Source organism: Pangasianodon hypophthalmus, chromosome 9 (genome assembly GCF_027358585.1).
Source record: "Pangasianodon hypophthalmus isolate fPanHyp1 chromosome 9, fPanHyp1.pri, whole genome shotgun sequence".
NCBI classification, from domain to species: domain Eukaryota; kingdom Metazoa; phylum Chordata; class Actinopteri; order Siluriformes; family Pangasiidae; genus Pangasianodon; species Pangasianodon hypophthalmus.
This window is the reverse complement of record NC_069718.1, coordinates 12,421,060-12,437,760: the sequence shown is the minus strand read 5'-3', so window position 1 is coordinate 12,437,760 and position 16,701 is coordinate 12,421,060. Positions and strand designations below refer to the sequence as shown.

Sequence of the window (16,701 nt, the reverse complement as noted above, 5' to 3'; positions counted from 1 at the left end):
TGAACATATATTTGAACAATTTTCTTGTTATTTCCTGTTCATTTAGAAGGCAAACATTTTTGCAACTCCTTAAGCTGCTGCTTTTATGTTTTGAAGCACCTTTGTGTGGCATTAAATGCCAGTGTACAATTCTATATTTTTATTTCATATAAGATCCACTACAGATTCATTGTAAGGAATACTATGGGCATTATGTTGTACATGTAGACTGTTTCCTTTTGTTATTCACAAGAATAAGTAGGCTATATTATATATTTTGTTTCTCTCCCAGTTGTATCACTGGGCCAGTTTCTTTCTTTTTTTTTTTTTTTTTTTTTTTACAGCTGAGTGTTTAACACACTTAAAAACTCTGCTCTATTGAAGCGGAAGCTTTGCTAATGAATTGCCCTAACCTGCCTCAAAAACAGGTGTTCTTTCTTTGGTCATCTCAATAGGATCCATTGAAAAGAAGCACATGCCAATAAAAGAGGATCAAAGACAAAACCTTGCATGGCTCATGTCCATAGCGGCAGGCAATGTTCTATGAGAGAGAGTTCCCAGAGTGCATCTATAGACCTTCAAAGTACTGTTTGTTTGCTTTGTGGCAACAGGGCTTAAGAACTTCCTGAAAAAGAAATAAAAGGAGTATTTAAGTAAAAAGGGGGCAAAGCAGACAAGGAGAGCACAATAAGGCACAAAGTCGTGATGATTCAAAATTTCTTGCCCACTTAGACTGAAAATAATGCCCTACTCTTTTTTTTTTATTTTGTTTGATATATTTAGTCCAAAACTTGCCAATAAGTAAACAAGTTGCTCCAAACTAGTGTGGACAAGTACAGTTCAGAACATATTTAGGCTAATCATTATTTTAATATGTTTTACTAGGAATAATGCTTAACCAGTGCTGATACTCCTCCCATAATTATCAGCTTGTAATAACTGGAGCAGCATATTGATAATTATAGGCATAAAGATCCTGTGGCCTGTAAAGTACAGTTTTGAAGTCTGTCCTTAAAGCTGTCCTGTTCTGTATTATGTTCATTTCCTCATTTTTACAGCAGTAGTGTGGTGTACACTCACTGACCGCACTGCCTGTAACGCTCATTTGGCTCCACCTTCAGCTGCCCAGCACAGGTGTGTCTTCACCTGTGACAAAACCTGGTATGTAGTGACACGCATGCTGATTGCGCCAAAAGGTGTTTAATAGATGGTTGAACACGTGTGCCAAATGTAAGCGCAGCGACCTGAGTGGAAACCATGGGCAGATTTTGGAACGAGGTGAGTGCGGATGGCGCGGCTTGTTAGAACATTTCCGATGCCTTTTTACTACTTGTGTGAAGGAAATCTCTACTTCTAACACTGTGTTTAACTGATACTTGATGTGATCCTCTCTCTCTCACCAACAGCTGTTAATGGTGCTGATGCTGGCGGATATTTTGGTCATGGCGTTGGCGCGCAAAGAAGGCAAAGGGCGGAAACGTAAAGTGGAGGGCCAGCAGGACGCGCAGCCGCAGCGCAACGCCACTTCTTTCCAGATCCCCCTCGACCCCATACTGACCGGAGACCACACAGCCGGAGACGGAGAACACGAGGTGGACTTCGACAAGGCCATCGATGACATGGTGTCCCAGGTGAGGAACAACCCGGCTCTGTCCAAAAGCAAGTGCGTGGTGGACCGCCACCTGTGGATGTCCAACAGTCGAAGCCTCTCTCCGTGGTCCTACAGGTGAGCTTTTTTTTTTTTTTTTTTTTTGCATTTCAAGATTAAACGTTCCACACTGCCATGTAAGCATATTGGCGAAATTTATATATAAATTCTTCCAAAAAAAAATCATCTGTATATTTGTGAACTGTATATTAACCAACATGATATTAATGTGTTAGGTTTCACAGATTTTCCTCTGGTGCATATTAAGACAGGCTATTGATAGTGGGAACATGATATCAGTTCACAAGTGTGCAGATATTCCTTTAGTGTATATTAAGATAGGCTATTGATAGTGGGAATATGATATCAGTTCATAAGTGTGTATCTTTCTTTCTGAATGTAATTTAAATATTCTGTAATAACTGATGTTATAACTGCCTCCAGTTTTTTTGGTAGAGTCTGTTGACAAAACTTTGGCTTCTTTCTTCTGGAACTATTATTGATTTTGCCATTTTGTGTTGTGTTGGATTGCACTACACACTAACATTTCATTTCGAACTTCTTTGTGTGTGTGTGTGTGTGTGCACGCGCAGAAGAAAGGCACTAAAGTGCATGGGGTGGCCCCTTAAGTGCTGAGTTTGTACGTTTAGTGTATATCTTTTACCTACAAATGTGCATATGTAGTGTGGCTTTAAAACTTGACTTACAGTCCAATTATGTACCTTAAATCATTTTAAATGTACATTATATTTATATTTCCACGTGAAAGATACATATTAATGGTAAAAAGGATAAAGGTACCACCACAGAGACATTGAGAGTGAAGATTAATTGTACAATAAAGGTATATTATTTATTTTTTGGCCTAGAAACGTTTGCACTCAGCTGTTATTAATGGAGTAAGTGATGTGGAAATAGAGCATTACAGTAATGACTGTAAACTTCTGAACATAAAGCATAAAGATAAAGTGATGTAGCCTAGAGCATGTCAACATTTGTGGAGGTCTGTTTTACCTCTGAAAAAAAAAAAAACCAAAATTGAGAAATTTGTATGTTATACCCACATCCTGTATCAAATTCCATCACCATCAGATAACAATGTAATAAGCGTTGTTATTTGTGTACTCCACCCTGTACTGCAACAGGATCAATCACGATGAGAACCGCAGGCCCGTCGACATACCGGAGGCCAAGTGCGCATGCGCGGGCTGCATTAACCCCTTCACCATGCAGGAGGACCGCTCAATGACCAGCGTGCTCATCTACGCCAAGATCCCGGTGCGGCGGCTGCAGTGTCCCCGCAAGAAGAAGAAGAAGTGCGTGCCGCGTTACCGCACCGTGGTGGAGAGCATCGCTGTGGGCTGCACGTGCATAGCAGGCTGACCACCAAACCAGTCTTCACGAACTCTCACTCTGATCACGTGATTTCATTATTCCTACTGTTCATGTGCATGCTTAAAGTCAAGTTACTGAACCAAACCTAAAGAGAAACACAGTGTATCCTACTACACCAGTGTATCCTACTACACCAGAGCAAATATCTGGCCATTTTGTCACAATTGAGTATTGCTGTTGTTGTTGTTGTTTTTCTTTGTACTGATTATAATAGCCTTATTATTATTAGCCATCTAATTATTTAGTTACTATTTGCTACTTGTTATGCAGTTAAGCCAAGTTAAGTCATTTTTCTGTTTCATTCCATCAGCAGGGACTTAGTGAGGCAACATGAAAACCACTCTTTTTTGAAAGCTACTCTTTTTTTCTTACTCTTTAGGCCACAAGGCCAAATGCAGCTGTATTGTGTGTATTTCTTTCCCATTGAACGCATAGAGAGCAATTTTTTATTTTATAATAGTATCACATTTAAGCATATGTGGAACCGAGATTTTCATTGTCATGGTTACACTTTGCTGCTTTTCTTTTCTTTTCTTTTTTTTTTTAATTATGCTGTTGCTGAAACAGTTGCTTCAGAGATTAATCACAAACATCATGCTTTGTAAATGCCTCATGAGCTCAGGGCTATTATTTTGCTCCATTGTAAAAAAAAAAATAATAATAATAATGCATGCATTTATTACTGACACAGTATGTAGGGTTAGATATGCTAAAAGGTTAACAAATAAATTACTCAAATACATTAATAAAAATTTTTTTAAATAAAATTCTTTAACCAAAATTGTGTATATAGGCTAATATTTCATTTAGTAATATAAACTGTGTTTTAATACTTTTTTTTTTACTTATTCATTTATTTAATTATGATATCAGATATCAGTGTCTCATTATTATTATAATTATTATAATTATTATTATTATTATTATTATTATTATTATTATTATTGAGTGATAGTTTCTGTAAATACAAACTGCTCTATTAATTAACCACACTAATGGCTTGATAATCATATATTTAAGCTCTTGGTAAAATGCTATCTTTTGCTAAAGCATTAGAACTACAAAAGACATCAAAATAGGTCAGGTTGCAGCCCAGATCTCTAACCTGAACTGACTGCTGCTGAGTTTCCAAAAGTACAGCAATACAAAGATCATCTTTTAATGGCATCTCACTGCACTCTCACTCTACCAGATAAGATACTATTAACTTTACGTTGCTTTTGGGGTCCTGACCATAACAATAAATGATAATTAACTACAGTGTGCCCTCTTAAAATCCTCACACTGATTAGGGAAGAAGTTACCAATCAACTCAGTATGAAACATAAGCTTGACATAAATATCACTCAAAACTCATCATAGCTAGTAGCCTAAATCAGACAATCTGAAATCTTTCAGAATGAAATAACGATTCATATATTTTAGAGAAATAATGATTAACACATTTTTAGCTACTCATATCTGAATTTGGTTAATAATACAATTTTACCTATTATTTTGTTGTTGAAAGCCTATATTAAAGACCCACTGCAGTACCACCACAGTCCACTAGAGGGCACGCGCGTCGAACAAACACCTCATCAGCGTCTCATCTGTTGCATGCTGCTGTGCTTAAGAGTAAAAACACTCCACTATCATATGAATAAAGACATCCAAAATATGCATATACTGTAACAAATACAGAAATTAATAGATAAATAAATTTAAAATCGGATAAATTAATTAAAACATTTTGTAGGAATAAATAAATACAAAATAAATCAATACAGAGATTATATAAACTATAGAAATCAATAAATTAAGTAAATACATAGCAAAATAAACTCTGGAATAAATACGTACAAAACTCAGAAAGTAACATAAATAAAGCCATAATCCAAGCTTCCTTTCTTTTCCATCTTTTAAAACTTATATAGTTTGTACTTATTTTTATTATTTATTTATTTATTTATTTATTTATTTTGACAGAATTGGACTTCCATAAAACACCACTTTTTAAAATTTAAAAAGATTAAAAAAAAATGTATATGTTCTTATAGCTCTCCAGATTCACGTTTGTTTATAGCACCATGTGACCACTAGAGGGCAGTCTCTTTGTGGAGATTAACTCCAGTCCACATGCATGTCATGTCTGTGAAAGCACAGGTGTTATTTTTATTACAAAGATCTCCCATCAATGCATGCAGAACACTCACAGCACATACTATGCCAAACACTATGATGTATGGTGAGTAGTTGATAACAGTAAACATTTCATTTAAAAAGGAATTACATAAACAAATGAGAATCAGCTGGTCCAAGTAAACAATGTTTTGTTTTGTATTAATCCACAGAGTTACACGTTTTAATGTGGTGTATGCGAGATTGTCTAAAGTAGACCGCAAAAAATGCATTCCTTCATTCACTACATTAATCAGTCAGTAATTCTTCAGTCCTTTTTTTTTTTAGGTTGTACACTCTGGAATGCAGTAAACTCTTAGAAAAAAGGGTTCTTCAAGGGCCTTTTAAGGGTTTATAGGATAATAAAGGGTTCTTAGCAGCCTAAATAGGCTCTGCTTCAAACCATTTCTAAAAGGGAAGCAGTGTTGTAGGGTTCTACACAGAAGGTTTAAGAGTTCCCATAAAGGGACAGCTGAGGAACCCTTTTCTAAGAGTGTAGGGCCTTACAAAGTATATGAGCAGAAAAAAAAAATCAAGAGGTAGAGTATGTAATAACATACAGTCAAACAGGCAAAAAAATTAGCCATGAGAAGCTCGTAATGAGTAATTAAACAAAAGACTTTCATCTGAATTTTTGAAAAGGTTATGAAGGAAATCACATTTATCACATGTATACCACTTATATCCTATTAGACATAATCTTTGTGTTCAGTTTCTTGAAAAACGACCTCATTTTGCTCAGTTTCTTATTCTTGTCATTCCTCCTCCTGTGATAAACTGGGTGCCAGCTGTCTGCTTCCTTGTCCCCGGCCCAGGGCCTCCATGCCCCTCCATTCAGACTCGGATCTGCCCTTGGGTCCTCAGCAGGGTAGCGCACAGGCACAGCTGTGCGATTATAAAATGCTATCCTGGCCAGCAGCTGTTTTACTACATCAGGCCTCTGTTCAGCCATGTCGTAGCGCTCATATGGATCAGCTGTGATGTTGAACAGCCATAGTGATTTGCGGGCTTCGGCGTGACGCTCAAGATCCCACCAGCCACCTGGGAAGTTTCCTAACACCTGCGGTGGCGTCCAGTCTCCATAACCCGGCTCTCCTGTCAGCAGCTTCCAGTCTCCCATTCGCACTGCTGCCTGTACAGCAGTGTTCCAGATGCCATAGCCGCCCCGGAGTGAGCCGTGGCGTGAAGGCACATACAGTGGGTCGATGTTGTGGAGGATCTCGAAGCGTGGGGACTCCTTGCCCTCGCTGATCGTGTCCCACATGTCATACCCATCTAGCTCATGCATTTGGGATACATTCCCCCCGGCCAGGCGCACAAGTGTTGGGTACCAATCAGTGATGTGAACCAGTGCCTTACTGACTTTCCTCCGTCTCCTGAGAAGTGGGCTGTGGACAAATCCCACTGCACGCATGCCACCTTCCCAATAAGTCCCCTTCCTGCCCCTGAGTGGCCAGTTGCTTCCTCCAAATAAAGGCTGGCCCCCGTTATCTGTAGAGAAGATAATCACACTGTTGCGGTAATAACCATATTTCCGGAGCGCATATGTCACGTTGTGTACTGCCTCGTCCACGGATGAGACCATGCCTGCATATTTGCGCCGATGAACATTCCCCATGCTACGATACGGATAGATGTACTCCTTAGGACACTGTAAGGGAGTGTGAACAGCCTGGAAGGACAGGAAAATAAACAGAGGCTGTCCTGATGGATTGTGCGATGCCAGAATCTTCCGCACTCTGCGTGTGTACAGATGTGTCGAGTATTTTCCCCGATATCCCCATGCCACTGTTTCACCTTCATGGAGATCGTAGCCACACCTGCCTGGACCATCACAGGAGTCGTACGTGTAGTAGTCCACGCTGCCTGTCAGCGAGCCAAAGTAGGTATGAAAGCCACGACGAGTGGGGAGACAGTCACGCTTGTAGAAGCCCAGGTGCCATTTACCCACCATGTGTGTGGAGTAGCCGGCCTCCTGGAGGCGCTGCGGCAGGGTGACCATGTCAAAAGGTAGACAGTTGGGCTGCCGGGACCTGATGATCGAATGCTGGAGACCCGTGTGGATCTGATACCTGAGAAGAGGGAGGAGGAAACCTTTTTACATACCTGCATCACAAGGACTTGAGTTGAATATGGGTCTGTAGGAGTAGATTCAACTACGGTAACTTTTACTTGCTATCCATGGCAGTCATGTTTCTATTACCAAAAGCCTCTGGCTTGTTCATTAGGCATCTAAATCTATACCCAGATTTCTGAACAGCTGTTTTGTAACAATGTCCATTGTTAAAAGCACTATATAAATAAAATTGAATTGAAAATCTTCAGTAGCATAAAAGCTTCTTTCATGCACAGTGATGACATGTTTGCTAGTCTGTTGCTATTTCTGTTGGATTCAGCTACTACTACCTACTGCTGCTACCAGTTCCAGGTACAGCCAGTTTGAGATCCTCAGTTAGATTTTTACAAGGTTGGAACCATTACAATCTTAGTGTTTTCTACTGGAGTTTCCCTTGCACGTTAATAGGAAAAAAGGGTTCTCTGGGTGGGTGATATTTCTAGCTTTCTAAATAGAGTTCAACATAGAACCTTCAAGAGTTCCCCCAGAAGGACAACCAGAGGCGCCCTTTAGGGTTTACCTTCTAAAAGTGTGAAGGAATGATTATTCAATATCATACAATGACTACTCAGTATTTCTGTACTGCCTGACTAAGTGTTCATTTAACAATCAAGATTATTGCTGTGTGGTTATGTGCATTGTCTAAATGATTATTCATATTATTCTGCATCATATAATGACAACTAGCAAAACCGTGTTGAATGACTTGCACGCTATTGGGTGTCTTGTCTCCATCAGGACTTATATAAACACTGCAGATTTTCATCAGTACTAAGGATAGTTATCAGGATGTACATGGATCTATCACAGGGCAATTATTCATTCATTCATCTTGAGTGACTGCTTTATCCTGGTCAGGGTGGCGGTGGATCCGGAGCCTATCTTGGGACCATCTATGGGCAATTTTGCAAAGTTAATCTGCCTACCAGCATGTTTTTGGACAGTGGAATGAAACCAAAGAACCCGGACAAAACCCACATGAATAGGAGAAGAACATGTGAAACTCTGCACAGGCAGTAACCCGAGCTAAGGACCGAACCAAGGACCCTGCATTAATGCTACCTGGTGAGCCACCATGGCGCCCTCGAAGCAATTATCATATAATAGCAAAGAAATCCCCATGTGGTGATTGAACACTGTATGTGTTAATTCAACACTTTGCATTATTGCTTTGCTTGGTTTTGGTTATGATTTGTATGTGTCTTCAGTTCAATCAGGATCATCATAATCATAATATTCAACATATTTCTGTTAGTTTTATGTAATCTAGGTCACTGAGAAATTTCTAGTAGTAGTGAGACAAGGCTTCCTTGGTTTAGAACTGAAGTGTTGTGAAATGTCTTCATGACTACACCACACATCTGGTTGACTTAGGCCACTACTAATGCCATACAGTATAATGACATCATTATCAATATAACAGCATATGGAGGAAAGACGCAAAAAGTTCTGAAGACATCTTTGCCATGGGAGCATGTACAGGTTTTAAGACATGGGGTGGCAAACACACTACACTGGAAAACACACTACACTCTCAGAAAAAAGGGTACTGTACTGTACCGTTCCTTTGTCACTCAGATGGTATCCTCACGCGTACACCTTTTGAACCTTTACTATGTATCTTTAACCTAGTAATATGCACATAGTTTAGTGTACTTTTAGAGCTTTACTTTAAAGCTAAAAGGTAATTATGGATCAATTATGCATCTTGAATTATTTACATGTATATTATATCCACATTTCCAGATGAAAGATACATATTAAAAGTACAAAATATTATGGTACCACCCCAGCTACAAGGAAAGGTATAGTGTAGTAGCTACCCTTTTTATGTAAGGAGGTGAGAGCTGAGGTGGCAATCTGGAGTGCAGGTATAGAACTGCATGCAAAAGTTTGCATCCCCCATAGTGAAAAATGAAAATGTATTATAATTTATCTACAAAAATCCAAATGTGACAAAGCATTTTTAAGGCACATCTGTGAAACCTAACACACCAAAGGGAATCATTTTTCATTTCTTTGTCTTTATTATCTTTATCATTTATCCCAAGGGTGCACAAACTTTTGCATTGAGCTGTCTACAGTTTACACGCATTAGCGTTAGATTTACCGGCCGGTGAGGAATTGGCTGCGGGAAGGTGTACAGATCGGCTGCACGTAGTAATTCTCCAGCTTCACTCCATCCGCCGCCAGCTTATCCAGCGTGGGTGTGCGCATGTCAGGGTTGTGGTAGCCGATATCGTTGAAACCCAGGTCGTCTGTCATGATGAAGATGATGTGCGGTGGTCTGAGGGGGTTCGCTGCCGCGGGATCATTCTCCACCTGGTTCTGGCTCGACCAGTCCCAGGCGAGGAAACCCGCACCGAGCATGACGGAGAGACCCGCCAGAGCCGCCCCCGCCATGGCACCGCTGCAGTGCGCGCTTTCAGCCTCGGAGTGCACAAGCCCGACAGATCATTCACTCGTTCATCACAGCCTGGGTAACAAGGGCCAGGTTAAAAACAAGCTGCCTGTGCGATTTCCATCTCTGACACGCCTTGAGGTATAACCCTGAACTTCACATCTGGAGCAGAAAACCTTGCGTATGCATGACTTGTCCACCAGGAATCGTTTGCTTTCTAGGATAAGTCACATAAACTCACCCACACGGGCTTCCTTAAAAAACCTCTCTCCTCTCCTCTCCTCTCCTCTCCTTTCCCGAGGCTCAGTGGTCGCTTTAACTCCGCCCGGTCAGGCTTACATACAGCACATAGGCATGATCAGGTCAGATGCACAAATCCAACTGGGCTGCTCCAGTTTTCCGGGTAAAACCAGTTTAGAGAGAATTAGATTTCCAACAGGTACTGGCAGTTAATCCAGCTGGCAATTATTCTCTGCAGTGGGGTTTTTAGACAAGGGGCAGCAGAGGCACCCTTGCACACTGAAGGGTGGAATTATTTATGGGACAAGAGTGCATTGGGAGAATGTCTGATTTACTCCTTGGTACAAAATGAATGAGCACCTAATCACATTACAGCATTGACTTCATAGGTACTTCAGTCCCCTCCTGTAGTATTGGAATGGCAAGGCCAGTTCTTTTGTTTTTGCTATACGCCGAAGACATTGGGGTTTGAGATCAAAAGATTAATATGAGACGATAGATCAGAATTTCAGCTTTTATTTCCTAATATTTTCACCTAGATTTGTTAAACAACTTAGAACATGGCACCTTTTGTTTGTGCCCACTCATTCGTCAAGTGATCAAAAATATTGGAACATGTGACTGACAGGTGTTTCGTGTTGCCCAAGGGTGCCCTGTGAGATAGATTGTTTAAACAAGTAATAGCTCTGAATGTCTACTCTGGATTTGAGCTCTGGGTTTCACCTGTGAAAACTGCATTTGTTGTTAAAAAGGATAAACCAACATGATCAAAGAGCTGTCTTTGGGAGAAAAGCAAGCCATTGTGACGCTGAGAAAAGAGGAGAAATCGTTCAGCACCATTGCAAAGCATTGGGCATAGCCAGTACAACAATTTGCAATGTCCTGAAAAAGAAAGAAACCACTGGTGTGTTTCTAACAACCAGACACGGAACAGGTCGGCCACTTCTAGAGCAGAAATATAGAGGCCATACCACAAGATGTAGAACAGAACCAGAAGAAAGTAAGAATCAGAAGAACAGATTGGAATTCAATTCAATTTTTAACTTTGTATAGCGCTTTTAAGAATGGACATTGTCACAAAGCAGCTTTACAGAAATAAATACATTCAGGATATAAACTTTAAATGTATGAATTTATCCCTAATGTCCAAGCCAGAGGTGACGGTGGCAAGGAAAAGCTCCCTGAGACGATATGAGGAAGAAACCGTGAAAGGAACCAGACTCCGTGACACCAGATAGTGCAATTATAAATAATTTCCCTTCTGTAACTGTGTACTACACAGACAAATAGTGCAATTGTGTAGCCAGGATATTCATTCCAGTTTTCACATGAAGTCTGTTTTGTTGAACTTATCCATTGTTCACTGAGACTTGAGTGCAAAACTGTCAGTAGCAATTGCAGTCTTAAAGCTATCATAGAAATTGTAATCCTAAGCCATCATAGCATTACTGTTCATATGAATTGTGGTCCAACACCATCTTCATGGTTTTTAAGTGTACTATCCGCAGTAATCTCACTGATTACTTCAGGCAGTCCATGTGGAGCCATCCTCAGCAGCAGTGAATGATTTCCAATTGATGAGAACTCCAACCAGAAGCAGGGCATCAGGATGGCTCAGGCAGGTTCGGAGAGAAGAAGGGGTCAAGATCCCTGAAATTTGCAAAGAAATACAGGGATGTGCCACAAAAGTTCTGGAACCAAGATTAACCTCTACCAAAGTGAAGGAAAGGCCAAAGTGTGGAGAAAGAAAGGATCTGCTAATGATCCAAAACATACATCAGTCAAGCACGATGGAGCTAGTGTCATGGTTTGGGCTTGCATGACTGCTTCTGAAACAGGCTCACTAATCTTTATTGATGATGTAACTCGTGATGGTAGCAGAATGAATCCAGATGTCTACAGAAACATTCTGTCATTCTATAATTTACAGAGAAATGCATCTAATCTAATTGGGAGGAACTTCATCATGCAGCAAGACAGTGATCCACAGCACACTGCCTACACAACAACGGACTTCATCAGGGGAAAAAAATGGAAGGTTTTAGACTGGCCAAGTCAATCACCTGACCTTAACCTAACTGAGCATGCATTTTATGGATTTTAAGAGGAGACTGAAAGGAAAAACCCCCAAAACAAACAACAACTGAAAGAAGATGTGGTACAAGCCTGGAAAAGCATCACAAAAGAAGAATGCAACAGTCTGATGATGTCAGTGGGTCACCGGCTTGATGCAGTTATTACAAGCGAGGGATATGCAACTAAATATTAAGTGTTATTTATTTTGATTTGATTTGGTGCCTGGCTATCTCAGTTGGTAGGGCATGGGACTCTTGATCTCAGGGTCATGGGTTTGAGCCCCACGCCAGGCACCAACCCTAGCCACTGGGGGTGCACAGGCTAGTTCACTCTTAGTGCCGGTCCCAAGCCCAGATAAATAGGGAGGGTTGTGTTAGGAGGGTTGTGTCACCAAATCAATATGCGGACAATGGAAGCTGAACCACTGTGGGGACTCCTAATGCGAGCACCCAAATGGACAACAACATTTACATTCATTTATTTTAAGAATATCTGTTCCAATACTTTTGCTCACTTAAACATTGGGTGGTCTGCCACCAAAGATGCCATGTTCTAAGGTAACACATCTAAATTAAAAAAAAAAAAAAAAAAAAAAAAAAACAGGTAATGAAAGCTGAAATTCTGATCTATTGTCTCATATTCATCTTTTGATTTCAAACACAAATGTCTTCAGTCTATAACAAAAACAAACTGAACGAATTGGCTTTGCCGTTCCATTCCTTTCAGTGGGAATTGTATATAGTCCCTAATACTCTAGACATTTGGTCAAAATACCTATAACACCACAGAGATTTAAATCAACACACACTAGATATGATTCCTTGCATCTGCATGAATGTGATTTGAGGTCAAACTTGGAGTGACATTCAGGGTGACAAGGCTTATTTCTGTGTGGTTTCCAGCATGATCTCATCAGAAACGAACAAGTGGTGATATGGTTGGATTTCATTCACTCACTTTCAGTAACTGTAGCCACTTTCTGATCCAGGAATACCAGGAACTCTGGGCATGAGGCAAAAATACACCATGAGATACACATTCACATCTCGGGGTAAATTTATCTTCACCAATCCACTTACTGGCATGTTTTTGCTGAGTAGGAGGAAACCCATGCAGACATAGGAAGAACATGTATGGATGTAGGAGAAGCTTACATTTCTGTCTGTGTGGAGTTTTCCCCATCTTAGATTCTCCCCATCTCAGTGTGGGTTTCCTCCAAGTTCTCTGGATTCTTCCTACTGTCTGAAATAATGCCAGTAGGTGGATTTACTATGTTAAATTGCAACAAGGTGTGAATGTGTGTGTGTGTGCATGGTGCCCATGGTGTGATGGAGTGGCATCATATTCAGGGTAAATTCTAACCTTGTGCCCAGTGTTCCCAGGACAGGCTCCGGGTTCCACCATGTTCCTGACCAGGATAAAGTGGCTACTGTAGATGAATGAATTAAACTTGTTATAATTCTGCAGGTGTGAGCCAACATCAGTGGTTTCGCAGTTTATAACGTTAAAGAGATACTGTATATATACTGGATACTGTAGATAAATCTGGGGTGGGAGAGGAAATCAACCTTCGTTTATGTTTTATCCTTATCTCTGATTTTATATTAAATATAAACTTTGTGGTCTTTGAGCGTTTTAGGTAACTTTGTCTACACCATTTTGGTTGCAAATGCATTAGCTATTTTGCTTCTTTTATAGCCTATGTGAACAAATTAAGCTCTAGTTTCCACATTTCTCATAAACATACACGATGCAGTAAAGCATGCAGCTTCTCTATGAGGTCTTTGTGACAGCTTTAAATTGAAAACAGGAGTCAGAACTCGACATGTTATGGAGTCCATCACAAAACGCTCTTCATGATTCTACAAACACAAACAGGACGCCTTGTCCTAAAAGCTCGTGTTTTGGGCCTTCGGGGTTTGGAGGGGCACGGGTCCTCACTGAGCCTCAACAGATGCCGTGTTCTGGCACACAAGAGTCCTCTTTCTTGGCTTGTGACTGTTTGTATTGTATGTGAGTAAAGTAGGAACTGAAAGGTCTAGTGCAAGTAGTCACACTATATCAGCTCTCAAAATCCACACAGGTTCGATCACAAATTTGGCAGATAAGATCTCCAGTGGAGATGAGCGTAAAGGTGCGCTGTAATGCGCCAAAGCTAAACCACAAGTGCAGCCATCCCTGGGGTCATTTAAGCATGACTTGACGTAAATGACACATTTGATATATGACTGAAAAATAAACAGGAGCATTTATCGTTTAAACATGTATTACTGTTCCAGCTAATTAAACAGCACTATGCTTGGACTGGATTCTGTTTCACTTGCAAGTTGTCTTTGGATAACAGCATACATCAAATGAATAATCGTATATGTAAATGAAGCTGCCAGACTTAATAAAAGCATGTTCTATTAAGGTGCATGTCAGGAGGAGGTCATCGAGTGGCCACATGTCTTTCTGGAAGCACAGAGTGTCATGAATTATTCAGGAATCATCAGGAATGCATGACAAATTACCAATTACCATTACATTAACAGAAGAAGGGACACAGCTCACTGTGTGTCAGAGATCAAACATGATACTGTGTGTGTGTACTTGTGCATAAACAGTCTTACGTAGCATGTAAATGACCAAACATTAGCAGCTTAATTCCAGGCAATTTTTGAGTCACTATTCCTGCAGGTTAAGATGGTCATGAAAATATTTCATGAGTCAACATTATACCACCCAGTCTAGAACAGCATGTTTACTATAAAGACCTGAATCCACAAAATGTCTGTTATAATTTAAGACAAATCTAACCATACTTAAGATAACATTATGATGTCTTTCTAAATTTAGTAAGTTAAATATGTATTTTGTGGAATTTAAGGAAGCAAGGGCTGCCGTAATAGCCCTTTTATAGATACTGTTGTGATAGTCATTTATTTCTGCTAGTTTTGGATTTCTGTGTCACATTCTTTCAGTCACACTATCCTAAGTTAGACCACCTACTTTTTCCAAATAAAGAAAGCAGAACTATAAGCAGAAAGCATAAAGTCTAAACAGATTTGCACTAGTAATAAATCTTTTAACTGATTGGTTAGCATATTCTGTCAAACCTGAATATTTACAGCCTGATATTAAGAACACACTGTAACAAGTCATTATTTAATTCTACCCTAACAAAGACTTACAAAACCCCTCAATGAGGCTCCAGATTACATAAACTGGAGTTGAAACATGGCAGAGAGTTAAGCAATTCCGATTCCACCCATGTGTATTCAATAGGAGTGATTATAGTTTGGTGGAGTGCCTTTTCCCTGGAAGCATTGCTGCCTACTCCAGTTTAGAATAAGTGAGAATAAAAATGTAGCACAGAGCTAACATTCATCCTGAAATGCTTTAACAAAATTTAAAGATCCTGGATAAGCATTTTATATGGAAACCATTTATTTGCTTGAAGACTCCCGTGAGCTTTTAGGAAATTCCAGTTTGGTTCGTAATCAAGAAAATTCACGTTTTAAAAATTCCTTCACAGCCATGTATGGGTGTGGTATATTCTGTATAGTTTTATGCATTTCTGATAGGGTGTGTGCGTGTGCATGTATACGTGTGGGTATTTTTTATATTTTGGACCAATTTTTATATCTGGGAGTTTTAACCTTTGGCTGGACATTTGGCCCCACAACAAACTATTTTTAAATTTATTTATTTATTTATTTATTTATTTATTTATTATTAATTTTTTACAAAATCTGCAGCTTTTGATTGAAAAACTGAAAAAAGCCCAAAGGTACTGAGGTTAAGTTTAGATTTAGGTGTAGGCATAGCATTAATTAGTTGCATTAATAATTATTTCAGTGAAAGGTCCTCACAAGTATAGTATGTTTGTGTGTGTGTGTGTGTGTGTGTGTGTGTGTGTGTGTGTGTTAAGATAAAAAAGTTAAGGTTAGGATTAGATGCGGGATTTGTGTTCATACCTTTTTTATGATTTCATGGGTTCCCTCTGGGTTCACCCAAAAACATGTACAGTACTGTGCAAAGGTCTTAGGCACATGCAAAGAAATGCTGTAGAGTAAAAATGCCTTCAAAAATAATGAATTTACATGTTTCTACATTAAGAAAAAAATACTATAAAGAGCAGTAAACAATAATAAATGAAATAAAATCTATAATTAGTGTGATAACCCTTTGCTTAAAAAAAATAGTAGTCTCAGGTACAGTATGTGCAGTTTTATAGGGAAATGAGCTGTAAGTTTTACTGAGCATCTTGCAGAACCTGCCACGGGTCTTCTGGAGACTTTGACTGTCACACTTGCTTCTTATTCTTGCAGTAAAACCCAGCAGCCTTCATTATGTTTTTTGTCTGAAAAGTGTCTCTTACGTAATATGCTGCTTTCTTTACTGACATCCAAACATTTTTCTGTAACATTTAGTTTTGTTCTGGAAAATTAATGTTTGGAAATCTAAAATGTTTTTATACTGAATCATTAATGTAGAAGTCATAAAATAAAAATCTATAACAAAGTTCGTACTGAAAAATAGGGTGCCTAAGACTTTGGCACAGTACCGTAGGTGGACTGGTGACTCGAAATTGCCCCTAGTGTGTGTGTGTAGTCCCCCTGTGATAGACCAGCATCCCATTCAGGGTGTATTCCCACCTCATGCTCAGTGTGTAGGCCCCACATCCACCACAAATCAGACAGG

The 16,701-nt window shown here is 39.6% G+C and overlaps 2 protein-coding genes and 1 non-coding gene across 3 annotated transcripts; 2 read left to right on the top strand and 1 right to left on the bottom strand.

Annotated features, from left to right (window-relative positions):
• The first annotated feature begins 252 nt into the window (after positions 1–252).
• LOC113530046 (interleukin-17B) lies at positions 253–3,788 on the top strand. The gene is made up of 3 exons (XM_026919730.3): positions 253–1,257; positions 1,386–1,705; positions 2,773–3,788. Exons 1-3 carry the CDS (start codon positions 1,237–1,239, stop codon positions 3,008–3,010), a joined length of 579 nt encoding a protein of 192 aa, XP_026775531.1. The 5' UTR covers positions 253–1,236; the 3' UTR covers positions 3,011–3,788.
• A 1,359-nt stretch (positions 3,789–5,147) lies between these two features.
• Positions 5,148–10,237, bottom strand: arsia (arylsulfatase family, member Ia). The gene is made up of 2 exons (XM_026919601.3): positions 9,409–10,237; positions 5,148–7,254 (listed from the first exon to the last, which is right to left on the bottom strand). Exons 1-2 carry the CDS (start codon positions 9,699–9,701, stop codon positions 5,862–5,864), a joined length of 1,686 nt encoding a protein of 561 aa, XP_026775402.2. The 5' UTR covers positions 9,702–10,237; the 3' UTR covers positions 5,148–5,861.
• Positions 10,238–12,235: 1,998 nt separating this feature from the next.
• trnak-cuu (transfer RNA lysine (anticodon CUU)) lies at positions 12,236–12,308 on the top strand. The gene has a single exon. It is a non-coding gene; the product is annotated as a tRNA-Lys (tRNA).
• Positions 12,309–16,701: the final 4,393 nt, after the last annotated feature.

Excerpts from the sequence above, each read along its gene's own strand:
- arsia (XM_026919601.3), bottom strand. The coding sequence starts at position 9,701 with ATGGCGGGGGCGGCTCTGGCGGGTCTCTCCGTCATGCTCGGTGCGGGT. Across the intron at positions 7,255-9,408 it reads AGCCAATTCCTCACCGGCCG|GTATCAGATCCACACGGGTC; the intron begins GTAAATCTAACG and ends CCCTCTTCTCAG.
- LOC113530046 (XM_026919730.3), top strand. The coding sequence starts at position 1,237 with ATGGGCAGATTTTGGAACGAG. Across the intron at positions 1,258-1,385 it reads TGGGCAGATTTTGGAACGAG|CTGTTAATGGTGCTGATGCT; the intron begins GTGAGTGCGGAT and ends TCTCACCAACAG. Across the intron at positions 1,706-2,772 it reads CTCTCTCCGTGGTCCTACAG|GATCAATCACGATGAGAACC; the intron begins GTGAGCTTTTTT and ends GTACTGCAACAG.